Source organism: Astatotilapia calliptera, chromosome 4 (assembly GCF_900246225.1).
Source record: "Astatotilapia calliptera chromosome 4, fAstCal1.2, whole genome shotgun sequence".
NCBI lineage: Eukaryota > Metazoa > Chordata > Actinopteri > Cichliformes > Cichlidae > Astatotilapia > Astatotilapia calliptera.
Window position 1 is genome coordinate 3,870,921 of NC_039305.1, and position 26,806 is coordinate 3,897,726.

Here is a 26,806-nt window from a genome sequence, read left to right on the forward strand (position 1 = left end):
ACTTTAGAAGCAGGTCTTTACGTGTTAAAGGCATTCCTGCAGTCAAGCTAATTGGTATGTGCCATCTGGCTTCAGAGGTAGATAGAGTTGGGTGTCATCTGCATAGCAGTGAACAACTATGCTGTCTTCTAATGCTACTGCCTAATGGCATGCATGTATAATGTAAACAGAATTGGTCCTAGAACAGGACCGTGTGGAACTCCATAATTTAGTGTAGTGTGTGAAGAAGATTCCCCATTTACATGATTAAATTGGATCTATTAGGTAGATATGACTCAAAACACTGCAGAGCAGTAATACATGCTCTAATCTCTGTAATAAAATATTATGGCCAAAAGTATTGAACACTGAGATCTAGCAGGAGAAGCACAGAGATGAGTCTACTTTGTTACTTCACTAATGCTGTTTCTGAACTTTGATGAATTCTGAAACCCGACTGAAACTCTTCAAATCAGAGTTAGTTGTCAGTTAAACATTTCTCAGTAAATTAGCCGAGCTTCTGTCCTGCTTCAACACACGATCTAACTAAAGTTATGTTTACAGCATTTATTTGACTCTTTAAGTTAAATTTATTGAGATCATAATCCAAGTTTCTCAAAGTTAAAATTGTAAGACTCAAGCAAATTAAGGAAATCTCAACATTATCCTGACTTTTCTGTGGGGAAGTCTGAATAGCACTGGATCCAAAGATAAAACAGTCAGCTAAGCTTCCAGTAAGTCCTGCCTTAACACTGCAGTCACATCCTATAAACGCAAACACACATATCTGCACTATATTATCTTTGGGGATGGAGACACATTAATAGAAACTTGCTCAAAGGATTTTAAATGGATTTATGGTAAATCATGTTAGCCAGGACGATGCGCTAATGTTGCCCACCTATCCCAGCTGCCCCAATAGAGTGGTGTGTGTGACAGGCTCTGCTCTCCAGAGTTTTAGCGAAGCCCCAACAGAGCTAATCTTCCCTGATCCCAGAAAATTAGGCCTGCCATGTTGGGACAGTAAGCTTCCAAAGCTGTTGTCCATGCCATTCATTGCTTTTTAATGGAAAGTCTGAAGGATTACAATTGAAACAGTTTAAAAGTGACACAATACACCTATATATAGACAGTTTGAAGTACAAAATGGACATACTTGCTCATCCAAGGTGGCATGAGAGCCAGATCTCCAAATATAGGTGAAGCAGAACCCCCGACCATTTCTTATAAAAGCTGTCAAAGTCTGGTGAGGGTGTCTAGTCAGGTGTCTGTGGTGCACCATTGGAAAATTAACAACAGTACAGACAGTACAGTCATTTTTTATGATTTAAAGGCTCTAAAACTTCTGGGATTCAAGCATTCTTTGGAAATTCTGACTCAGGTAAGCAACATATTTTTTAAATTTCTCGTCATCTTCACTTTACTTTTAAACTCTTTTTTCATCCTTATCGCTCAGCTCAACAAAATGAGTGACACGGACATGGAAGTATTTGGGGTGGCCGCCCCATACCTGCGTAAATCTGAGCGGGAGAGAATTGCAGCTCAGAATGTGCCGTTTGATGCCAAAAGTGCCGTTTTTGTGCCTCACCCGAAGCAGGAGTATGTCGAGGGAAAAATCAGAAGCCAGGATGGCACTAAGGTCAATGTGGAGATTGAGGATGGAAAGGTGAAAGAGTCCAGCTATTATTTGACTATTTCTGACATCTTATATCGGTTTTTCTGTCTTTATCTGTCATTTTTTTTACAATGTATCTTTTTGAAATTGTACTTCAGGTTGTCACAGTGCATGTGGATGACATTCGGCCAATGAACCCACCCAAGTTTGACAAGATAGAGGACATGGCCCTGCTGACGCATCTGCACGAACCCGCCGTGCTTTTTAACCTCAAGAAACGCTACGCTGCCTGGATGATTTATGTAAGGACAACTGTGACTCACAATATCTTTAACTTTAATTCAATACCAACAGTCTGTATTCTGGGTTTTTTTTCTTGTTAATTCAGACCTATTCTGGGCTCTTCTGTGTGACTGTGAACCCTTACAAGTGGCTGCCGGTCTACAACCCAGAGGTGGTGGCCGGGTACAGAGGAAAGAAACGCCAGGAGGTCCCCCCACACATCTTCTCCATCTCTGACAACGCTTACCAGTACATGCTTACAGGTCTGGCCCCATAGTATTGTTATTGGCATGACTAGCGTCATGTTTGTCTGCATTTTTTGAGTTATATTAACAGTTCAATTAAAATTGTGTATAGTTTTAGATAATTAAAAGCATAATTACTTTAAAAAGTTTGATGTACTATCCAATATTTACAAAATGCAAATTAAACATGCTAAAAAAATTAACAACATAATGCAATGAAATGAAAAAGATCAATATTAAATAACCAAAATTACAGGCATATATGCACAAAAAGCAATACTCATACAGCTTTTAAGAAATACATAAAAAGTCCTGTTAACATGATTTTTTTCTTACCTTTTACCAGGTCCAACATGTAATTACAATTTTGCACTGACGTAAACCAAAATAATTTGTATTTACTTATTTCTTTAGTTTTATTGTGAAAAACAAATATTATTCCTGAGGTGAAAGGTTGTGTAAGCTGTGTCTGTGTCGTGCACAGTGGATAAATCTAATTATCAGAAGTGCGCGAGTTAATTATATTGTGAGAAAAAGTTATTTATCTTGTGCACACAGGATAACTAAATAGTAGAGCAACTTAATTAACACGCTTCTGCAACAACTGCAGATGAAAGCAGTCACCTTATAATAGAGACTTTAATGATTCAGCTTTAGTTTCACTTCAAACATAAAACAGATAAACAGGAATCACTGACAGCTCAGGCTTCGTGTTACACAGTCCTCCATGGAGATCTTCAGCATGTGAAGCAAACGGTGTGTATACAGAAGAACAGAAGAAGTTCTCATGCTTCTTACGACCTTCCCAGGTGGAAATACAGTCCTGTGCTAAAGTCTTGAGCCACCCCTTATTTCTTTAAATCAGGGATTTGGAACATCAGGCCTCAAGGGCCGGTGTCCTGCAGGTTTTAGATGTTACCCTGGATCGACACGCCTGAATCAAATGATGAGGGCCTCTGGAGAACTTCGGACATGTTGAGGAGGTAATTTAGCAATTTAAATCAGCTGTGTTGAATCATGGACACATCTAAAACCTGCAGGACTTCGGCCCTCGAGGCCTGGAGTTGCTCACCCCTGGTTTAACTGGTCAATGTTCAATGCCTTAAACCAGAGGTGGGGAATTCCAGGCCTCAAGGGCCGGAGTCCTGCAGGCTTTAGATCTCACCCTGGGTGAACACACCTGAATTAAACGATTAGTTCATTACCAGGCCTCTGGAGAAAACATGTTGAGGAAGTAATTAAGCCATTTAAATCAGCTGTGTTGGATCAAGGACATGTCTAGAACCTGTTTGGAAGGATTTGAAGATTTTTTTTAAATTTTATTTATTTATTTATTTATTTATTTATTTTTATTTATTTTTGAGCGTTGTTCCAGACCATACTCCATACCAGTTGGTGGCAGTAATGCACCTTTCAGTTATTTGCCAACTGCCAATACAAATGTAAGAAAGAAGAAGAAGGACATGTCTAAAACCTGCAGGACCTGCAAACCTGGCACACACAAAGCAAACAAACAAACAAACAAAAAAACCCTCTGAAAATGGTCAGGTACAAGGACTGGACTGAAAATGGGTGTAAACGCATCCAGTCTCCAAAGACAAACTGTGAAAGACCTTTAGAAAGCTAGGAGAACTGTTGCTTGAGACCACTTTAACAAAGTCTGGCTCCTTGGAAGTAAGATATAAGGAAAAGAAGGCTGGCTGGCTCAAGAATTTTGCACAGATTTGTATGTTGCATGACTTGAAGCACTTTTTATCTCTCACTCATACATTCCTTTCCTAAATAGACGCACAGGGGACATAAAATATAGTAAAAATTAAAGTGAAATGAAACTCTATTTAAAGACTAAAAAAAGTTCAAAGCCTAAAACCCCACAAACGTGCATCAGCCCCTCAAACTCCGATATCATCCACTTTCTTTCTTCTCTTCAGATCGAGAGAATCAGTCCATCCTGATCACGTAAGTATGACTTTATTAGCTGTTTACTTTTCGTTCTGCATATATTTCATTCCCATCGTTTGTCTGATGTCACATTTTATCAGTGGAGAATCTGGTGCTGGGAAAACAGTCAACACAAAGCGAGTAATCCAGTACTTTGCAACAATCACAGCAATGGGAGAGTCAAGCAAGAAGGAACAACCGGGCAGTAAAATGCAGGTTCAGTCCAATTAATTCATCTTCTAATTATCTAGAGATGAAACATGAGCAGAAAATCTGAAAGCTTTTACCTTAATTTAAATGAAAAGAACTTGAAATGTCTTTTTATTCTTCTGCAGGGGACTCTGGAGGATCAAATCATCCAGGCTAACCCTCTGCTGGAAGCTTTCGGGAACGCCAAGACTGTGAGGAATGACAACTCGTCTCGATTTGTGAGTTAAGACCAGCCGAGGCTGACATCATGCTATCATACTAAGAAAATTCAGCTGTTATAATGACAAAAAAACCCCAACTGATTATATCAGGTGATGTGAGCTTTAAGAATAACTTTGTTTTGTTTTTTTCTTTAAATGTAGTTTATTTATCTTAGAGCTTGATTACCAGAGACGTCCAATGGTCAAAATAGTGTCCCAGCTCATATGTTAAACTTTTCCAGGGAAAATTCATCCGCATCCACTTCGGAACAAAGGGGAAGTTGGCATCAGCTGATATTGAAACTTGTAAGTGCCCATTTTAACAGTTAATAATAAAGATAATTAACTGCAGCTTTTCTGTCACGAATGTTGGGACAGACTTTATACAAAAGATGGGTTTAGCCACAGTGAAATTACCCTCTGGTTTAAGGCTTTGGCTTTCACTGTCTCCCCAAAGAATATGATAGGTGATTATTCACAGACATCTATGTTTTCCACACAGTGTGCCCAGCTGTTCATCAGGAGTGTGACGGTGCAGAGGAGAGGTGATAGGAATGCCCTCCTCATCCAAAATCACTCAACGTCACAGCGAAATCAGAAGCACAGGAGACATTTTCTAAATCAACTCTACCTGCAGTAGACACCTGTCCAATCTAGCTGTATAAATTGCTCAGTTAGAAGCCTAAGTTGATTGAAAACTGATGAAAAATCTAGCAAAATTGAAATCAATTATTATAATAACATTAAGGTATTGGCCTGATAACAGCAAAATGAACATCATGTAGTTTTAAATATGACTTGAAACCAGTGACTGACATCATAAGCTCACAATCAAGGTACTGAAGTCATACATCAAGTGATCACTAGACTCCTTCTCCCCATAGACTTCCATATAATCTGACTGCTTTCTGGAAGCAGAGAAGTCGCCCCCTGGTGGTCATTGGAAAGAACGCAGGATTAATGCGCCCTCATTACCTTTATTTTTCAGACCAGAGTCCTTTTTAAAAAAATATATTTTGTTTTATGCCTGAGGTCAATTAATGAAGGTCTTCTTATACATTTTCGATCAAAATCTAAACTTTATAGCTGCAAAACGTCTGACAGAGAGTGAGGCCTGAATGTGACTGTGAATATTTTTTGGAATAATTAATATTCTGCTGTCTGTCCAAGTTTTGTGATTTGTGTTTTATTTCTGGTTATTGTCAGACCTTTTGGAAAAATCCAGAGTGACTTTCCAGCTGCTTGCAGAGAGGAGCTATCACATCTTCTATCAGATCTTGTCAAACAAGAAGCCTGATTTAATCGGTGAATATACCAATCAATGAGCTCTAAATGGTTGTGACACAGTTTCCATGGCGTCTGGTCCTGCACAGAGCTATGAGCTATTTTTCTGTGCCTCATTTCAGAGATGCTGCTGATAACCAGCAATCCTTATGATTACCCTTTTATCAGCCAGGGGGAAATCACTGTGCTGAGCATCAATGATGCAGAGGAGCTGATGGCCACAGATGTAAGTGCAAAATATGCACAGAAATGTGGAATACAGGCTGAAGCCATGCACTTAATTACAGTATTTTTACTGATATATTTTGACATCAGATGAAAGACTTGAAATACCTGATTTTTGTTGGTTTTAAATTTTATTACTTAAATTATATGTGAAAATAATTATGCATAAATGTATTACTATTAATTTGAAAAATAAATCAATGCACAACATCAACACATCATTACATTTAAATGGTTAAAATCATGACATTGGCACTAAACTCAGAGAAGTTCCCATGTCTGTGTCTGTTCTTCAGAGAGCCATTGACATCCTGGGTTTTAGCACTGAGGAAAAGGTCGGCATCTACAAGCTGACGGGTGCCGTCATGCACAACGGGAACATGAAGTTCAAGCAGAAGCAGCGGGAGGAGCAGGCCGAGCCCGATGGCACTGAGGGTGAGACGTCTGAGGTGGTGCCTCCACCCTAATTTAAAACCAAAGCAGGCATCAGCGGGACAACTTTACAGCTTCACTGTGAATTTTGTTCCAGCTTTTACTTTTGGGCCCCACAGCTGACCAAAACTAGGACGGCAATCTGCCTTTAACCAGGAAGAAAAAAGGTGGTTGGCGAGTGATTGCATTCAATGTTTTTTGCTGTCTGGGACCAGTTGCAAGTAGCTGCAGCCACCAACTGGTCACCAAGAAGTTTAGCTACACCACCTTCAACCAGCTTTGGCCACCCCGTATGAAGCAACTTGTCTCAGTCCAACTGAACTGGCTGCAGTCAGTCTCAAGGTTTGCAATTAACCGTCATCCAATTAATAAACGCAGACTGCAAAGACCTAAATATTCAGTCAGTCTGTGCTCATGAGCACAACTCGGCTGCTCCATCAGTCTGATGCATGTAGCTGCCAACTTGATCCCCAAAACTGATAACAGTCTGACTCTTATTGCCATTTTATTGCTGTCTTGACAAGTTGACTTGACGTGGTCACTGCAGTCTCCAACCACTGTTTCCCCCAATGTGACTGTAGCCTTAGATTTCCACGTTATACCTCTGCTAAATACACTGAAACAGATGCATACGTGACACAGAGGGGCCTGTTTATGATTTTGCTCAGTTCAAAATAGTTTTAGTTGGTGAATCATCAGTTTCCACAAAGTGTTTCAGAGGTCTATGCATTTCCTGCTTTGAAAGCTTCATGTAGGCGTGATGTGACACTTGAATTTGCCCCCTTTGTTCAGAATAGGCCTTTGATCTCAGGCACTTCCACTTATTTCTTTCACTCTTATAGTACTGCTTACTTTGCAATGTTCTGCATGAGGCACTGCCATATTTCGAGCAAATGAACAAGGCTGCTGTTTCCACCCGAGAGTCATCTGAACACAGCGCACAAAAAGTGAATTCGCTGAAATAGAGGTTATTTTTAAATTTTGCTTCATTTGTTTTTGATTCCTCATATTTTCATGATTATTATCAGTTTTGATGTGACATTTTGCTGACCTGCATTATCCATCTGTCTTGTTTCTTAACCATTTATCCAGGCTAAGGTCATAAGGGGCTGCAGCGAGTTTCATCTAAAATGCAGGGTACACTCTCCCACTGACCTTCCCCTCTGTGTTATCTCTCCTGCAGTGGCGGACAAAGTTGCCTATCTGATGGGTCTGAACTCTGCTGATTTGCTGAAAGCTCTGTGTTGCCCTCGAGTGAAGGTTGGGAATGAATATGTCACCAAAGGCCAGACTCCACAGCAGGTACATGATGTTTCCACAGCTAAAAACGCCCACTAACCACAGCCCATCTGTAAGCATCCAGTATTTTTAAACCTACTTTGAATCAGTACAGACAGAAAGCATCGTAAAACCTCCTTCAAACTGGAGTTGAACCAGCAACCTAACGATTCCTGTTATTACACACCTACAGTCCGCTGTACAAGCTGAGCTATTAAAAGCAACACAATGTGAAAATGATGTCTGATTTTTCAGGTGAACAATGCTGTGGGCGCCTTATCGAAGGCCGTGTACGAGAAGCTGTTCCTCTGGATGGTCACGAGGATCAACCAGCAGCTCGACACCAAACTTCCCAGACAGCACTTCATTGGCGTCCTGGATATCGCAGGGTTTGAAATTTTTGAGGTGAAGGGGATTCCTGCAGAGATGAAAAAACATCAAATCCCTTTAAACATATTTCTGATTGTTTGATGGGTGAAACGTTTCTGTTTGACGCAGATAAACAGCCTGGAGCAGCTGTGCATCAACTTTACCAACGAGAAGCTCCAACAGTTTTTCAACCACCACATGTTTGTGCTGGAGCAGGAGGAATACAAAAAGGAAGGGATCGAGTGGGAGTTTATTGACTTTGGCATGGACTTGGCTGCGTGCATTGAGCTCATTGAGAAGGTTTGTTTACTTTTTTGTTACCTTAAATATTCAAATCAAGAGTAGAAGACAGGAATGAAACACTAATCACCTTTTCCACCTCTCAGCCGATGGGCATTTTCTCCATTCTGGAAGAGGAGTGTATGTTCCCGAAGGCCACAGACGGGTCTTTCAAAAACAAGCTGTACGACCAGCACTTGGGGAAGAACAGCATCTTTCAGAAGCCCAAACCATCCAAAGGAAAGACAGAGGCCCACTTCTCCCTCATGCACTACGCCGGCACCGTCGACTACAACATCAGCGGCTGGCTGGAAAAAAACAAGGACCCGCTGAACGACACCGTGGTGCAGCTTTACCAGAAAGCTTCCCTCAAACTGCTCTGCCAGCTCTTTGCCACGTATGCATCAGCTGATGGTATGCCAGCTCTTTAGACATCAAACACAGATGAGAGATTGAGATTAGATTAAGATTTCACCATTTATCTCATGTGGGGGTTTTTAGCTGCTGCTGATAGGAACAAGAAAAACTACAAGAAAAAGGGGTCCTCCTTCCAGACAGTTTCTGCACTCTTTAGGGTAAGACATAGTTATTATTTACCCGTAAATCCTTTTAACTCTTTTAAAATAAACTTACATGACACAGTTTTTCTGTATTAAGAACTGGAGCAGTAGTTATAGTTGTAATAGTTTCTTCTTTGTCCATCAAATATTGATAAAGAAATAATACAACTGGTTGATATTTGTGAGGAGGGACCACAAGCTTGAAAGCTCGTCTGGTCTTCTATACATTCCCTGAATAAATCATTTGTTTTTGTTGTTTTGCATAAATTTATAAAAATGTAACATTTAAGGAAACATAGAAGAAGACTCACCAGATAATAGATTTCAAGTCATTCCTCCTCCTTCTTTTTTCGTCTGCTCCATTTAGAGGTCACCACAGCAGATCATCTCTGTTCACCTCACCCTATCTTCCTCCTTCACTGCATCCATGAATCTTCTCTGTGCTCTTCCTCTTCTGTCAGCTCCATCATCAACATCCACTAATCTTCTAATCCTGTCCATCCTGCTCATTCCTAATCAAGATCTGAACATCTTCAGCTCCACCTCCCGTCTTTTTGTCAGTGCCACCGTCTCTAAATCATTCATCACAGCAGGTCTCGCCACCATCTTTTAAACCTTTCTTTTCACTCTTGCTGCTCTCACAAAGGCACCCCTGACACTCGTCTCCACCCACCCTGCCTGTCCTCTCTTCCTTACCTGTTTCGTGCACTCTCCAGAGCTTTGACTGCATCTTCACCTTTCCACATGTATTTTATCTTGTTTCTACTGACTCTCATTCCTCTTCTTTCCAGAGTTTACCTCCACCTCACCAGGCTCTCTGTCACTGCAGATTAGTGGTCTGAAGTTTCCCAAATTCCCAGACAGCTCTAGATAAATGAGACTAATTAACTGCTCACGTTTGAACCATAAAATAGATTATAGCACAAAAATGAATAGAAAAACAAAAAGAAAGCCAAGAAGCTATAGTTTTTTTTTTTTCCGACGAGTCATTGTGACATGAGACCTCAGTTCGTCCAATTTATTTATCTTGGATAAACTAGGGTTCCAAGAAATTAATAAAACAGTTCCTCGTGATAATGTTTATTTGGGAACTTGCCTCAGAGTTTTGCTCCTGCGTGAAAGAAATATCTGCTTTAATGCGTAACCTTAGCTACTGTCTATTTATATTGAAATTAACTGAGTGTTAAAAGCAGTTTGACACTTTGTGAATCACACATTTGTGTTGTGTCAAGTTAACTGACAAAACTGTGTCTGTACAATAAATATTAATCTACTGCCAGCAGTTTATAAGCTCAACACAAAGAATTTTTGGAGTTTCTTTTTATCAGACATTACAATATAAAGATTAAACATCTTACTTAGTGCCATTCAGAGAGTGTGGCTTATTATACTAATATTATAATAGCCTATCCCGGGAACTCTGTGATCCAGATTCAGTGACTTTCCGTGTTTCTCACTGACGAGCATCTGCATCTCTGCATTGCACTCACACAGTTTATGGAAGCAACCAGCCAACCAAGCTTGCTAACATTGTCTTACACTTGAGCGCTCCATCGTGCGATCTAAAAATTGTCATATCTAGTAACAATGCTACAGTCAAAGCTCGAGAATAATGATTCCAAAAACCAGCGGGTAACATCTACTGTTAATGTGATTTCTGTGGTATCAAATGGTATCAAATCACTTTTATTGTCACATCACATGTGCTGGTACACTGGTGCAGCACATGTTACCATCAGTCTACCTGACTGAAAGCATGATGTGTTGCAGGAGAACCTGAACAAACTAATGGCCAACCTCAGGTCAACACATCCACACTTTGTCAGATGCATCATCCCAAATGAGACCAAGATACCAGGTAAAACAAACAGGAATAGACAACAAATAAAGAAAAAAAATTTGAACTGAAGTTACCCTGTGGGGAAAAGTTACCTCTATCTGTTGTAGGAATCATGGATCACCATCTGGTCCTTCATCAGCTGCGATGTAACGGAGTGCTGGAAGGTATCCGGATCTGCAGGAAGGGATTCCCCAGCAGGATTCTGTATGGAGACTTCAGGCAAAGGTAACATGTAATTTGTTTGAAGAACTGCCTCGAGTTTTAGACTAAACCTCCACACGTGTGTGACAGATACAGGATTCTGAATGCCAGCGCGATCCCCGAGGGCCAGTTTATTGACAGCAAGAAGGCCTCCGAGAAGCTGCTGTCGTCCATTGACGTGGACCACACCCAGTATAGATTCGGATACACAAAGGTATGTTTAAAAAAAATATATATATTATATAATATTTCAGCTAAAATAATTTGAAATTGCTAGCAGGCAGCACAATGATGCCTCACAGAAGGTCCTGAGTTCAATTCCACCATCAGGCCGGGGCCTATCTGTGTTTGCGTGGGTTCTCTCTGGGTAATCCGGCTTCCTCCCACATTCCAAAGACATGCAGTTAGTGGGGTTAGATTAATTGGAAACTCTAAATTGCCCATAGGTGCAAATGGTTGTCTGTCTCTGTGTGTTAGCCCTGCGACAGACTGGCAACCTGTCCAGGGTGTACCCCGCCTCTCGCCCTAAGACAGCCGGCTGGGCTCCAGCCCCCACGTCATCCTGACAAGGATACGCAGAAGAGAATGGATGGATAATTTGAAATTGAAGAGAAATCTTTCTCAACTTGCAGGTGTTTTTCAAAGCCGGCCTTTTGGGTCTTCTGGAGGAGATGCGGGATGAGCGTCTAGCTGTGCTGATGACTCGAATCCAGGCTGTAGCCAGAGGTTACGTCACCAGGCTGAGGTTAAAGGAGATGATGAAGAAAAGGTCTGGCACTTTTTTTTTTCTTTTGGATTAGTGGATGTAGAATTTATGGAAAATTAGGCGAATGAAAGACGGAGAAAGTTAGATGGGATTGAACACAGGCTATTTCATAACTGCGTCCTTTATGGTAACAAAGGAGACTATTTCTTCTAAACTGTCATTAATTATGATTGTAATTGCAGTCGTGATCTTTGTCCCACATTAAAAATGCCAAGATAATTTCTCATTTTTACTCTGCTTCCCTTCATTTTTTTTCCCTTTCATTTTTTAAGCTACTCTGACATTGTAGCTAGTGAAAAAGTGAGGAATAACTTAGAGAAACCTTAAAAAGATCAGATTTTCTCATCACCTTCACATCTGTAACAAATTCTTCATTGTTTTGCTTTTTCACTCTGTAGAGAGGCCGTTTACATCATCCAGTACAACATTCGTTCGTTCATGAATGTGAAGAACTGGCCTTGGATGAAGCTCTTCTTCAAGATAAAGCCTCTGTTACGAAGTGCAGAGGCTGAGAAGGAGATGCAGACCATGAAGGAGGAGTTTGCTCGACTCAGAGAGGAGTTGGCAAAGTCGGAGGCCAGGAGGAAGGAGCTGGAAGAGAAGATGGTCATGCTCGTGCAGGAGAAGAATGACCTTTACCTTCAAATACAAGCAGTATGTAAACACTCAGCCCTGAGTGGGACAAAGTGGTCTGTTTGTATTGATTTTGTTCTGCCTGATTTGAAGATCAGATTAAATTAAAGATGATCAATAATGAGGTAAGATAAGAACTAGTATAATTGATCACTGCAGGGAAACTGGAGGAAAACAAACTTAAAATAAGAAGAAAGCAAACTGACCATGATGTTAAACTTAAAGCAAATAATGCTTATAACAGCGTTACAACATATTAAGATTTGTGTCAAAGGTTTCTGGTGTTGGTGCACAGAAAAAGCCCACTGCTACTACTGTGGTAATCTCTATTAATGCAAGAACAAGTGATGTAAAGAAAATGCTGGTCTATCTTTTATTCAGACATGAAGGTCAGTCAGTACATGATTTATTTAAGTACTGTGAGTTCGCCTACGCAGGCTGTGATGCTCGAGGAAACGAAGAGCAAGATCTCTCTGCTGTGCAGAATAACGCCATTAGAATCACCATCCTCTGAAATTAGAGCTCATGTCAGCGCTTCCTAGAGTTCGAGCAGCTGTTGAAGGAAGCGTGAATGTTTCCTCCATGCTGTTAAGAAACCACTAAAGAGAAAAACGAGAAAAAGACCTGCTGGGAGCGACAGTGAATGGACAATGTGGTAACACGAGACTGACCCCTGTGCAGAAATAATCTTCAGTTTATTAAGGAAGTGTTAAATAAGAAGAAAATGACCTGACAGGATGTTAATCTGAGCACGTTGAAGAAACGAAATGTGGAGGGACTGCACAAACACATCACTGGAACATTTCTGTGGGCCTGATTATTGACTGCCAGCTGCTTCCATATAACTTTCTGAGGGAATTCATCGTTGATTTGAATCAACACACAGTTTGGATCTGACTCAGAGCTCATCCAGATCACTGTGACTGAGCATTTTGATTGCATCCTGATCACTTCCTGAACATACATCTGAACACTTCCTCTAACGTCTGCTTCAGCTCCGCCGACATGAAGACAAAGGAAATAGCTTGTAGTATTCATTAAAAGTTTTCTTTATACCATCACAGAGAAAGGGAAATGGTCGGCTTCTGCACCGTCAGCAGGCAGCTCAGCTATCCTTAAAGGAAAATAGAAGATTCCAAACAGATCCCTGTGCAAAAACATGAAATATGAATATGTGTCCAAACTTTAGAAAAAGAATAACTATTAACCGAGGTTAAATTAAAAATTTACTGCACTATGACAGTCATTGTGTCCTGTTTCCTCAGGAGAGGGAGAACCTGTGCGATGCTGAGGAAAGGTGTGAAGGCTTGATAAAGAGCAAGATCCACCTGGAAGCCAAAGCCAAAGAATTCTCCGAGAGGCTGGAGGAAGAGGAGGAGATCAACGCTGAAATCACCGCCCAGAAGAGGAAACTGGAGGACGAATGTTCTGAGCTCAAACGGGACATAGACGACCTGGAACTTACCATCGCCAAAGTGGAGAAGGAGAAATATGCCACTGAAAATAAGGTGCCTCTGATGATTTCTGTTGTCTGAACTTTTAAAGCTTTTGTTTTTAACAAAGTTCTCTCCTTAGGTTAAGAATTTGATCGAGGAGTTAACGACTCTTGAGGAAAACCTGTTGAAGTCCTCAAAGGAGATGAAAGCTTTGCAGGAGGTGCACCAGCAGACTTTAGACGACCTCCAGGCAGAGGAGGACAGAGTCAGTTCTCTAATAAAGACAAAGACTAAGCTGGAGCAACAAATTGATGATGTAAGTATAAAAGGCTCAGTGCTTCTTAAGATGAAGCCATCACGTAAACTTGTAATGTTAGCTGCAGACTTAGTGATTGATGTAAACATCCTGCAGTTGGAGGGGCTGGTGGAGCAGGAGAAGAAGTTGCGTGCCGACTTGGAGAGATCCAGAAGGAAACTGGAGGGAGATCTGAGGCTGTCCCAGGAAACCATCATGGACCTGGAGAATGAAAAGCTGCAGGCGGAGGAACAACTGAAAAAGTGAGTTAATAAATAGATTACTAAAAAAAAGATTTCGCCAAGCAATGAATCCGAGCTTTTACCTCCTAAACCCAAGAACATTCTGTTCAGCAGTGTCCGTCCAGACAAAAGCTTTTTATTCCTTTTTATCTAAAGCTGACCTTTTGCTGTTTTACCTCCTAAACCACAGAGTGAATCCACATCCAACTATCCCTGTTTCCTGTTTGAAATGTCAGCTAATCACACCACCTTGTTGTATTGAGCCCACACAGCAGGTAGCAAAGCAGCAGATGTAATAATGAACAAAAAGTGCTTTTCGATACAAGCAGGAAGAGTTCAAAAGGACAAAAATCCAGACAATCGACAAGATCACAGAATCATCACAGAGGCACAAAGTGAAGGAAAACACACACAGGTGGAAACAACAGGACTTTATGGCAACACAACAAGGTTTAAATACTAATAAAATAATAATTAAAAAAAACTAACAGCAATACTCTTTAAATTTTCATTAAATTACATTAATATTCAGCACCATCCCACACTGAAAAAACAACATGGGAATGATGGCTCCATCCATCTTTTATATACAGTGAAACTTTGATCTTATAAATGGAGTTAAATATTATCTGAACCTGAAATCATTCTCTTCTCAGGAAGGACTTTGAAATCAGCAGCCTGCAGAGCAAAGTTGACGACGAACAAGCTCTTAGCACGCAGCTTCAAAAGGCGATTAAAGAGCTTCAGGTGTTTATGTAATTGTAGCAGTCTCAAAGTATCGAGCACTTGATGTTCAGCGTTATGATACCAGTTTCATGTGTTCAAATTGTAGGCTCGCACTGAAGAACTGGAAGAGGAAATCGAAGCTGAGCGTGCAGCTCGGGCCAAAGTGGAGAAGCAGAGGTCTGACCTGTCCAGAGAGCTGGAGGAGATCACCGAGAGGCTGGAAGAGGCCGGAGGAGCCTCCGCCGCTCAGGCCGAGCTCAACAAGAAGCGCGAGGCTGAGATTCAGAGACTGCGCCACGAACTGGAAGAGTCCACCCTGCAGCATGAATCCATCGCTGTTGCTTTACGCAAGAAGCAGGCGGACAGCGTTGTGGAGCTCGGCGATCAGATAGAAAACCTTCAAAGGGTCAAGCAGAAACTGGAGAAAGAAAAGAGCGAGATGAAGATGGAAATCGATGACATGGCAAGGAGTATGGAGACTGTTCTGAAAAGCAAGGTAAACATCTGTCTGCAGAGGGGACTTTTTTCTGAAATCTTCTCTTCTATTATAACCAGAGCTCTATGTTTCAGGCTAACGTGGAGAAACAGTGCAGGAGCCTTGAAGATCAAATGAATGAATACAAGACCAAAGTAGATGAAGCCCAGAGGTCTCTTAGTGATTACACTACCCTGAGTGCTCGACTGCAGACAGAAAATGGTAGGTTTTTAATTAAAAAAGGATAAAAAGAACATTTTAGATGCTCAGACACGTGAGTTTTTATTCTTTTTGTCCTGGACAGGTGAACTTACCCGTCTGCTGGAAGAAAAAGAGTCCATTCTGTTCCAGGTGAACAGAGGGAAGACTGCAGCCGGTCACAAAATTGAAGAGATGAAGAGACTTTTGGACGAAGAAATCAAGGTCTGAAAGGCACAACAAAGATTGATATCTAGTCACAGCAAGGATTTAGAGTTCTTACTAATCTCTTGTGAACGGATGAGAAATTCAATCTCAAAACCATCAGCTATGATGATTTAGCAGTTTATTAGCTTTTTTTTCATATCTATCTGCATTAGGAAACAATGACTGACTGAACTGGATGTTTTGGCCACAGACATCAAAGATTTTAGGAATCTTTTAGTTCATTGGAGCCAAACCATGTGACCGTAAATAAACGTTTGATGCATGCAGACTAATTTTGCAGTCCATGACTGCAATACCTCGACTGACTCTTTCCAAGACAGGTCAGTAATTTATCAGACATTTATCACTGTCTTCTCTGTGTACAATACAAAAAGCTGTAAAGCTGTGATTAACATATTTGTCAAACATGTAAAAGCCAGAAGAAAAAAACAAATAAGTTTATTAATATATTCTGAATGTGTAAAGAAGGTGCATTTTTACATTTAGGCCGAAGGGGGCAGTATATTCTGAATTATAAGAAATAGCCATGATTGATCTGAGTGATTTTTAATGACCAGCAGGGGGCGACTCCTCGTGGCAGGAAGAAATATTTTCACGCCCCATCTAAACAAAGCAATGACAGAAAAGCTGAGCCGTGACTTTATTTAGAAACTCATTCTCAATGAATCCTTCAGTAATTGTTGTTATAAACAAACAACTTTCATTTCAAACAACTATTTGTAACTTTTGTCTCTAGACTGCTTCATTAGTCTGCGCCACTTCTTCAAAAAAGCAACAATTTAAAGAGAATGTGAACATTGCCAAACATGGAAAAATACAGTTCAGTCTTAGTTTTATATAAAAAAAGAAAATTCAGAAACTTGTGAACAGAGATGAAAAAAATATAATTTAGTGAGAGTTTAATACTATTCACTCGTATTGGCTGCAGTGAGCCTGTTTTTGACTGCAGAGCTGTGGCGGGGCGTGGTCTGGGGCGTGGCTGCAGGGGAGGCGGACAAACCTGAGCAGCATCTGCAATCTTGCCTTGCCGCCTTAAAACAGAATGAACTAGGTCCTGTTGTTGTTGTTGATGTGTGTAGGCTGTAGCTGAAAAGAAGTGCACTGAAGAGTGCAAACATGTGGATGCGGATGCGCATATTTGCACCCCACCAGTCAGAACTCTGCACCCCACCAGTGGGGTGCACCACACACTTTGAGAAGCACTGGTTTAGAGTAATATCTAGCAGCTGTTCTGTCACATTATTGTGTTGCCACCTTTGTGAGATCTTTGTGAGTGACTTCATAATTGGATCTGAGAAAAAACAGAATCTGAAGTCAGCTTGATAAAGCTTCACAGCCAGTTTCCGCTCCTCGTTTTGTTGTTTCTGTCTTGCTGTTTCTCACGGCTCCTTTCAGAGAGAAACCTTTAAAAAGCATCTGTACCGCACCTGCTCAGGATGAAAAATAGAGCCATGTTAGAGATTAGCTGGTGAACATTTAGCAGCTAGAGTCGGGAGACCAAAATCAGACTTCAAAGGAATTCAAATGTTGCTCCATAAATATTAAATGTAAAAGTTGCCTGCAGTCATGACTCAGTATGATTCACAGCTGTAGTCACAGCTTGTTCCTTCTGTTCCCAGAGGGCAAAAAAAATTGTTACTGCATCTCGGTGAAGCAGTTTTAAAAGGCATGAAGCAGTTTTTTTGTGTACGTTTTTAAATTTCTTTAGACAAAAAACACCTTGGCTCACAGTTTGCAGTCATCTCGTCACGACTGCGAGCTCTTAAGAGAGCAGTACGAGGAGGAGCAAGAGGCCAAAGTTGAGCTGCAGCGCTGCCTGTCCAAGGTGAACAGTGACGTGGCTCAGTGGAGAAATAAATACGAGACAGACGCCATCCAGCGCACCGAGGAGCTCGAGGAGGCAAAGTAAAAAACCTCACAGTGTGTATCTCGGGTCAGCGCTGATGGGCTTCTTCTGCTTTAACGCAGTTTATGTTCGGTTCAAAGGAAGAAGCTGGTCCAGCGGCTGCAGGAGTCCGAGGAGATGACAGAGGCAGCAAATGTCAAGTGTGCATCGCTGGAGAAGACCAAGCAGAGGCTGCAGGCAGAGTTCGAGGATCTCATGGTTGAGCTAGAAAGGTCAAACGCAGCAAATGCCACCTTAGACAAGAAACAGAAGAATTTCGACAAGGTGGGTCTTTCTGTTTTGAAACATGTCCTCATTTGTATCATCATAAGGCTACACTGATTACATGTGCTGCTTCCTGCCAGGTTTTGGCTGAGTGGAAACAGAAGTATGAGGAGAGTCAATCAGATCTGGAAGTCTCCCAGAGAGAGTCCAGAGCGCTGAACACAGAACTCTTCAAGCTGAAAAATTCATACGAAGAAGTCTTGGATCACCTTGAGAGCATGAAAAGAGACAATAAAAATCTTCAACGTAAGGCTTCTGCAGGAAATAAATTGCTGTTTGGATTCTGAGCGGCTGCAGTCAACGTTTTACATAAAGTGTGTTGATGTGTCTTTTAGAGGAAATCACAGATATCACCGAGCAAGTTGGACAGTCCACCAAAATGCTCCGTGAGCTGGAAAAAGCCACAAAGCACACCGAACAAGAGAAGAGAGACACCCAGGCAGCTCTCGAGGAAGCTGAGGTATTTTTTCGCCCCAACAAACTTTAATATTTTATAAAATAACAACAACACTAATTGCTGTTTTCTCTCTCTGAAGTCTTCCTTGGAACAAGAGGAGGCCAAAATCCTGCAACTTGAGCTGGAGCTGAACCAGATCAAGTCAGAGGTGGAGAGGAAGGTGGCAGAGAAAGACGAAGAAATCGACCAGCTTAAAAGGAATTACCAGAGAACGGTGGAATATCTGCAGATCACGCTGGATGCAGAGACGCGCAGCAGGAACGATGCTGTCCGGATGAAGAAAAAGATGGAAGGGGATCTAAACGAGATGGAAATACAGCTGGGTCACGCCAACAGGCAGGCAGCCGAGGCAACCAAACAACTGAGAAATCTGCAGACTCAGCTGAAGGTGCGTGGGAACTTTTTCTATTCTGGTTAAAAATTCTGGGATGATGTTTAAAATCCCAGAACTACTGCCTCCATCCTCAGGACACCCAGGTCCATCTGGATGAAGCCCTCCAACGTCAGGAGGACCTAAAAGAGGAGCTAGCTATCATAGAACGCCGCAACAATCTTACGATGGCGGAGAACGAGGAGCTGAGGGCGTCGCTGGAGCAGTGTGACAGAAGTCGAAAGCTCGCTGAGCAGGAGCTGATGGAGGTCAGCGAGCGTGTTCAGCTGTTGCACTCTCAGGTGAGAGCGCAAAATACAGAGTCCATTTTTTAGTGTATTTTTTTTGTGTAATTTTTTAGAGAACTGGACTTAATCAATAGTAAAAATAACTTTTATTTGCAGTCTTTCTGTGTATAAAGTAGTTGAAAATAAGCTCTATTTAAACCAACTGCCCAATAAAATCTGGTTTTATATCAGCGCTGTGTAACAAACACACGAAACATCGGCAGTTTGATTTAGGAAATTATGGATTGAACTACCTCCTCTGTGTTTTACAGATGATGCGTTAAAGTTCAGATTTTCAGCTACTTTTCTCTTCATTTCTCTCTTTAATTTTGACACTTTCACTAATGTAAGGGACCCAAAGACTTCTTTCAATGTCATATTTCAATGTTGTTTAATGACCAGAACACCAGTCTCGTGAACTCTAAGAGGAAAATGGAAGCTGATTTGGCTCAGCTGCAGTCGGAGATGGAGGAGACCGCGCAGGAGGCGAGGAGCGCAGACGAGAAGGCCAAGAAAGCCATCACGGATGTCAGTCTCCTCCTCAAATCAATTAACTGCGCTGTCACTTGAATGAGGGCTGCTGGACTTTGAGGCTGGATTAAAATTTCACAGTTCACATTTGCATGCAGGCTGCCATGATGGCTGAGGAGTTGAAGAAGGAGCAGGACACCAGCGCTCACTTGGAGAGGATGAAAAAGAACCTGGAGGCCACGGTGAAAGACCTGCAGCAGCGTCTGGATGAGGCCGAGCAGGTGGCACTTAAAGGAGGGAAGAAGGAGATTCAGAAGCTGGAAGCCAAAGTACGATCTGACAGAGAGCAACGACACATGCCGAGAAATTAAGGCTCAAATCTAAACTAAATATATTTCTATTAAGGTCCGTGAGCTGGAAAATGAGTTGGAGGCAGAACAGAAACACAGTGGAGAGGCCGCGAAAGGTGTGAGGAAATATGAAAGGAGGATTAAAGAGCTCACTTATCAGGTAACAAGTCTGTTACGTAACAAAGCAAATTTCACAAGCTGCTCAGAGAAGGAGAGAAAATGTTCAAAGAGATGTGAGAGAAGCACTTCTGTTTGATTTCAGGGTGAGGAGGAGAAGAAGAACTCGGCGAGGCTGCAGGATCTGGTCAACAAGCTGCAGCTCAAAGTGAAAGCATATAAGCGGCAGTGTGAGGAGGCGGTGAGAGAAAATCCTTAAACACTGTGAGAAATGCAGGCGTGTTATGTAGACAAAACTCTTCTTTACTGTGGCTCTCTGAAACACAGGAGGAACAAAGCAGCATCCATTTGGCTAAGTTTCGGAAAGCGCAACATGAACTGGAGGAGGCAGAGGAGCGAGCTGATGTCGCAGAGTCCCAGCTGAATAAATTAAGAGCGAGGAGTCGTGACGTTGCTGGTAAAGGGGAATCGAAGTCTTAGGAAATAGAAATCATCAACTTCCAAAAAGTCCCCTGAACAAATGGTTGTTTTCAGCTTTGTGACAGTGCATCGTTGCATTTTCTTTTGTATTACTTTGAAGTGTTTTTATTGGGATTAAGAATCAACTTTTACATTTATCTGAACAAAAAAAAAGAACAAATTAATTCTGCAAAATCTTATAATACAAATAAGCTGAAGTCAAAAAGTCAATTTTTCACAGGAATGTTTGTAGCTGAGTGAAGTGACCTGAAAGTATGTGCGTGGGAGCAATAATATGAGCTGGAACAGTTCTCCAGTGCTTTCAAAGAGGATACACTGGACCACATATTACGAAAGGAAAGGTGGTAAAGCATCCCGTCCCATCAGACATGCTTACAAAATGTGTTTTCCATTTCACACCATAACCTCTTGATGTGTTTTGAACCTTTGCTGACAGACTGATAAACCCGCTGATGGTTATGCTGCTGTGATAAAATCAGCTTCTTATGAAGTTGTTTATTTAAAAATAACGATTATGAGACATTAAGTTTCTGTTAGTGCTGTCTGCTGCTGTTTTTAAAATCATAATGACTTAATTTGAGCTCAGTCATAGAAGGCCTTAATAAAGGCAGGAGTCACACTGGATCGGCTCTCCGGCAGGAGCAGAAAATATAAATGAACAGAAGAAACACTTCAGTTCAGTTTACAAAATTATTATTATTTTTTTATTTAAAAATTACAATCTTGGAAATGAAGTAATATTTATCACTGATGGTTCTCTCTTTTATGATCTGCATGTGATAACACCGAGCGCATGGTATCTGAAATGAGCTCTTTATGGTCTGTCGTCGGGATGCTGTAGTTTGAGCTCAGCAAACATGTCTCGACATCTGTCGTGGCATTAAAGCCGTTCTCTTGGTTCTCGTTTCCCGAGTCCTCATTAAGTGCTTTCATGATGTGGTTAGGAAAGAAATACACAGTTAGGTCCATAAGTATTTAACAGTGTACCTTAAATCAAATAATAACTGCAGTTTTTCAGTGAGAAGAAAAACCAGGATGTTAAACCAGGATGTTTAATACTTCTGCGCTCTCTCGGGCCACTTGGTATTCCTGAACTGGACAGTACATTCCTGGATGTGGACTGTTTGAGTGAACAGTTACTAATTGCGAATTAAACACTTGGAATCAACTCTGTATTTTTGTTTGTTTGTTTGTTTTTAAATCTGCTTCATCTGGCCAAGAAATGGCTAATATTATTTTACAAATGGTTGCAATTCCAAAACAATTAATGCAACACTCCTGTTGAATTGCATTAAAGTGGACTATCTTCAATCAGATCTCACTCTAATATCTGCAGTGCATTGTCACTTCCTGTTCCTGTTAAAAAGCATGTGGTGTTTTGTGTAACTCAGGGGTGTCCAACTCCAAGCCTCAAGGGCCAGATTACCTCCTCAGCATGTCCTGAAGGTGTGCTGACCCAGGGTGACGTCTAAAACCTGCAGGACACCGGACCTTGAGGCCTGGAGTTGGACACCCCTGGTGTAGCTTATCTGTGTAGCCCATTTAATGTAAACTTTTAGATAACGACTTATTTAAAAGTGTAATCTTCACTTTTTATCCAAAGCACACTCTCTGCTGAATCACAGTATTCACTCACTGTGTCTTCAGGGATTCGCTAGCTTAGCTCAGGTTGTAGTTGACTCGCTAGCAGCATGGCCTCTTCACCTGTCCCTCCTACAACTTCCTGCTCTGTGTGTAAGAAGTTTAGAAGTTTATTACAAGTACAATGATACTTGTAATAAATGTCACCTGTTTACAGCTTTGGAGGCCAGACTCACTGAACTGGAGACCCGGCTCCACACCCTTGAAAATCCCGTAGCTAGCCAGGCCCCTGTACTCGGTGCAGGCAAAGGTAGCTTAGCCAGCGTTAGCTCTCTCCCAGCTGATTGTCCGGAGCAGGTGGGAAAACAAGATGGCTGGGTCAGGAGGAAGTCTAAACCAGAAGTCCCTGGAACAGCACTGACACGTTCACGTCTCGTCTCTTCAGCAGCTTAAAACCAAGTTCTTCCTTCCCACTTTGCCAAGTGCTGCTTATAGTAGGTCTTACCTTACAATAAGCACCTTAAAACAGAACCTTAATACATTTTATATAAATAAAATTTAATGAAACTAAATTTAATAAACCATAAAATACTTTTTTTTATTTTAAGGGGTGAACTTTTAGACTATTTTTCTTGCAGGTTTTATCTTTAGTTTACACATTTGTGCTTTGTGTAGGGTGTGGAGCAGGATCCACATGCATGCACAGTCAGGGTGAGGCTGTTGTGGAAAATGACTAAACTGCATAGCAACAGGGAGTTTCCTTTTGCAGGAAGAAGACATGTGATTGGAGCAGAGATGAAACATTTGCAAGACACCAGACTGATCACCAAAGGGAGAGCCAAGTCTAAACTGCGGCTCCTCCTCAACTTTTTAACCAATCACATTCATGTATTGTTTTTATTGTATTAAAAAACGTTGGCACGCTTTTGTCCATCCAGCCTGTGACAGTGCAGAGGGACGTCCATGGTGCTGTGAGATTTTAACCTTCAACCGTTTAAAATATTTTGAAAACGTATGTTTCAAGTTTGCTCATCTTCTCCCAGAAATGAACACGACAGTCCACAATTTAAAAAATGGAACTTATTAACAATATGTGGGAATAAAACTGGTACAGATAAACTTCTGCAGTGACCAGAGGAGCGGCCAGGTGTTGGGTTGTGCCTCTCTCTTGGCTTTGCCCTGGCTATGAGCAAAGAAATGAAAATAAAATATTCCCTTGTAAAATTATAAAACAGTTAAAGTATTAATGAACTGTTGCTTAGTCCGTTAAAATAATAATAAATGATAAAAGTAACGCATTGTTTATTTCTGTTTTTCTTACTGACAACAATCAGGAAAACATTACTGGGTTCAAAACTAAACTTAAAAACAAGACTTACACGTTACAACAAAATAGAAGAAAATATGCAAACAGCTCACAGTAAAACATACAGAGTGATTGGACAAAATGAATGGAGTAAAACAGCCTGTTCCCACTCAGCTGCTGCTACCACGCTAAGGATTTCAACAAAAAAAACGATGCACACAGCCAGTATTGAAAAGCTGCTCATTAGCACTGCAGACACTCACCAGTTCAACTGTAACATTATTATCGGCTCACAGCTACAGCAGAAAAGCAGAGGGCTGAGATAAAAGCCCTGAACGCCACAGGCCTGAAAATCATTGCAGAAAAGCAGCTAATTTGGTCGCACGAAAATCCACCTTTTTCCCCTCCTGTCAGCACCGCAGTGACCAGCAGCAGCTGCTATGGTCATGACATTTGTAGAAATCCGTGTGAAGCAGGGCTGGAATTACCGCTGCACATGTGTGACTTTGAGCGCAGGAGGGTTACATACAAGTGCTGAAGGTAACCTCCAAGAGAGGAGGAGGAGGAGAACGTGAAGAGCTGACAACTTGTTTGCACTGACAGAAACAGGATGCTAAGTGGACATACGAGGCAAAGAGTGTCCACCGGCTCATCAATATTTTAGTCACACTGTGGGATTGTTCATTCACCTCGAGCACAGGAGCAGCAGCTTAAAACTGTTGCTGGATACTCAGAGGTTTATACAGATATTTAAAACAAGAACATAAAGAGACAAAAAACAATGACAAAGACACAAAAACTAATCATTAAAAACTTCAGTTTGTGGTCTAAGCGTTGAGAGGCCTCATAACTGTCATAATAAACTTTATATAGAGAGCGAGTTTTCGAAATCAACATTTAATAACAGTGATTTTTCTTTCAGGGTCTGAGAAACAGTGGGATACGTTTCATTAAAATTCACAGAGATGAGAAATTTGACCAAAATATATACTGCTTAAAAAAATGAAAGAAAGCCATTTTGTGTGGCATCGGGTCAGTTACGTAGCTGAGGGGGGTGTTAATTAGTTTCAGCTGCTTTGGTGTTAATGAAATTAGCAACATGTGCTCTGAAGGAACAGAAACAGGAATGGTTTTACAGGTGGAGGCCACTCCCTCATGATCTTTTCTGATTCTTTTTTCAGTGGTTTCCTGTCAATGCCACTACTGGTAGCACGAGGCAATACCTAGACCTTACGAAGGTTGCACAGATGTCATTGCAAGAAGGTTTGCTGTGTCTTCCAGCGCAGTCCTGAGAGCACGGAGGAGATTCCAGAAAACTGGCAGCTACTTTAGCCGGACAGGGTCATAGGAAGCCCTTAACCCTCCAGCAGGCCACAGTGGGAAAGTCTCTAACCAGACAATCAGAGGCAGACTTCATGAGGGTGGCCTGAGGGTCTGACATCCTGTATTGGGTTTGTGTTAACTGCCTGGCACTTGGAGTCTGATTGGCATTTGCCATAGAATACCAGAATTGGCAGGCCCACAACTGGTGCCTCTGCTGGGTCTGGAGAACATTGTTGGGCATGACTGGTTTGGTGGTGGGTCAATGTCGGTCGGGGAAGTAAATCCATGGAGGGACTCTGCAGGCCTTCCAACAGCACCCTCACTGCCATGAGGTATCGGGATGAGATCCTTGGACCCACTGTTAGGTCCTATTATGCATTAAAAATCAAAATGGGCTCTTTCTGGAGAGTAAAATGCAACATCTCACCATAAATATGAATCAAGAAAAATGCCTCATTTAAATTATATAAGACAAAGATTTATGCGTTCATATTTGACACTTCAGTTAATTCAATTTGCTATTATTGTTATTATTACAAAGCCTGTAAACATACATTCTTCTATACTGCTTGAGAGTAGATGTGATATATTTTCAAGCTGACAAGCTGCTGTTCACACCTGCTCCCGTGCACTTCTCCCTCTAATATGACGACATATTAAATTACAGACACTCTCCCATGCTTAGTCTAAATGTGGCACAAAGCGGTCACCGTGTATTTCCATACGCCTGTGATGTTCACACGGCCTTCAGTGAGGCACTCACTGAACTCTGTTATGTGTTAACTTGTAATCAAAGCAGACAAAGCAGACACGTTCCCCCAAGGTGGCTGACTGTCACCAACTTTAGGAGTCATCTGGGCCAAGAAGCATCTAAATGTGAATAATTTAAGCATAATGCATAGTGCCACTGAGTTAGACCCAGAAACCAATGCCTGCCAATATGTTTGTATTAAGGTATATACAAAAGTGATTTAAATGTAGAATTATTATTAATTATTAATCAATAATAATTGTGTCTGGGTTATTAATTACATTTTTGTTTGACTTTTTCTTTAATTATAAGCTGTTTTTTCTATCAGGTGATGCTTGATAAACTTTTATTTAGTGTATAAAAAATAACAAGCATTAACCCGCCTTGCTCTCCAGTTCTCTAGTATGCAAAAATACGCTGGTATAAATAAAATGTTTTTGGAATGCAAAGTGACAACATTGAACAGGCATGACGAGAATGACATGATAACCTTTGAAAAGCATTTTATATGTATTAATGGCACATGTAAATCTGATAGAGTGCAAAAACAGATAATATACCATTTAGAAAGCCATATTTTTGACCTTTTGCTAGAATATATCAGTATTTGCTAATCTTACATTGAAGATGTGATGGTCAGTGCTACTGAGATCATAGATTACACTTCTTTGATGCACGTGCATGGACTGTACTTTAAAAGAATGGAATGTGATGAAATATGATAAAAGGAGAAATAACAGTGTTCTTTAATCTCTCTTGACTTTAAGCCAGTTAATCCAAACAAGGTGCTTTGGAGGTGAATGAGCAGCTGGTCGTTGAGTCCAGTATGAACGTGAAAGTCACAATACATCATGCAGACAATGTTTATGTCCGGTTTATGCCCATTAATAAATACAATGACAAATTCTCCCACTCCAAATCAAAGCTGTCACGCTGAATAGCCCGATTAAGAGATTCATCATGCGTTAAATGTGACGCGCGTCCTGCAGATGGAGCCGAGACAGGTCTCGACAGTATGGAAGGCATGTAAAAATAGTTCTTGAGGATCATCACCTGCTGCTGCTGACATGTTCTTATTACCACAGCGAGATCCTGTGCCATATTTAAGTGTCAAGCAGAGATCGATAATGCAGAGAGATTGACATTTGGACAGAGTGACATTGCCAAGTTTGGAGCATCCGGTTTGCTTCAGCAGCATCTCGAT

At 41.2% G+C, this 26,806-nt stretch overlaps 1 protein-coding gene across 2 annotated transcripts; it reads left to right on the forward strand.

Annotated features, from left to right (window-relative positions):
- The first annotated feature begins 922 nt into the window (after positions 1-922).
- Positions 923-21,335, forward strand: LOC113020243 (myosin-1B-like). Of its 2 annotated transcripts, XM_026164034.1 has the most exons (39): positions 923-1,360; positions 1,436-1,645; positions 1,753-1,896; positions 1,983-2,139; positions 4,053-4,080; positions 4,164-4,278; positions 4,398-4,490; positions 4,715-4,778; positions 5,679-5,777; positions 5,879-5,982; positions 6,278-6,416; positions 7,597-7,715; positions 7,947-8,096; positions 8,190-8,360; positions 8,447-8,753; positions 8,841-8,914; positions 10,670-10,757; positions 10,847-10,964; positions 11,031-11,154; positions 11,573-11,709; positions 12,105-12,360; positions 13,605-13,847; positions 13,915-14,091; positions 14,188-14,333; positions 14,969-15,059; positions 15,145-15,534; positions 15,609-15,735; positions 15,818-15,936; positions 17,648-17,844; positions 17,926-18,109; positions 18,190-18,355; positions 18,445-18,569; positions 18,646-18,954; positions 19,035-19,238; positions 19,626-19,751; positions 19,853-20,023; positions 20,100-20,204; positions 20,307-20,402; positions 20,489-21,335. In XM_026164034.1, the coding sequence occupies exons 1-39, from the start codon at positions 1,154-1,156 to the stop codon at positions 20,639-20,641; spliced, it is 6,033 nt and encodes a 2,010-aa protein (XP_026019819.1). In that variant the 5' UTR covers positions 923-1,153; the 3' UTR covers positions 20,642-21,335. The 2 variants fall into 2 exon arrangements, with proteins under 2 accessions (XP_026019819.1, XP_026019821.1); XM_026164036.1 differs by lacking the exons at positions 923-1,360; positions 1,436-1,645; positions 1,753-1,896; positions 1,983-2,139 and having other exon boundaries at positions 4,232-4,278.
- Positions 21,336-26,806: the final 5,471 nt, after the last annotated feature.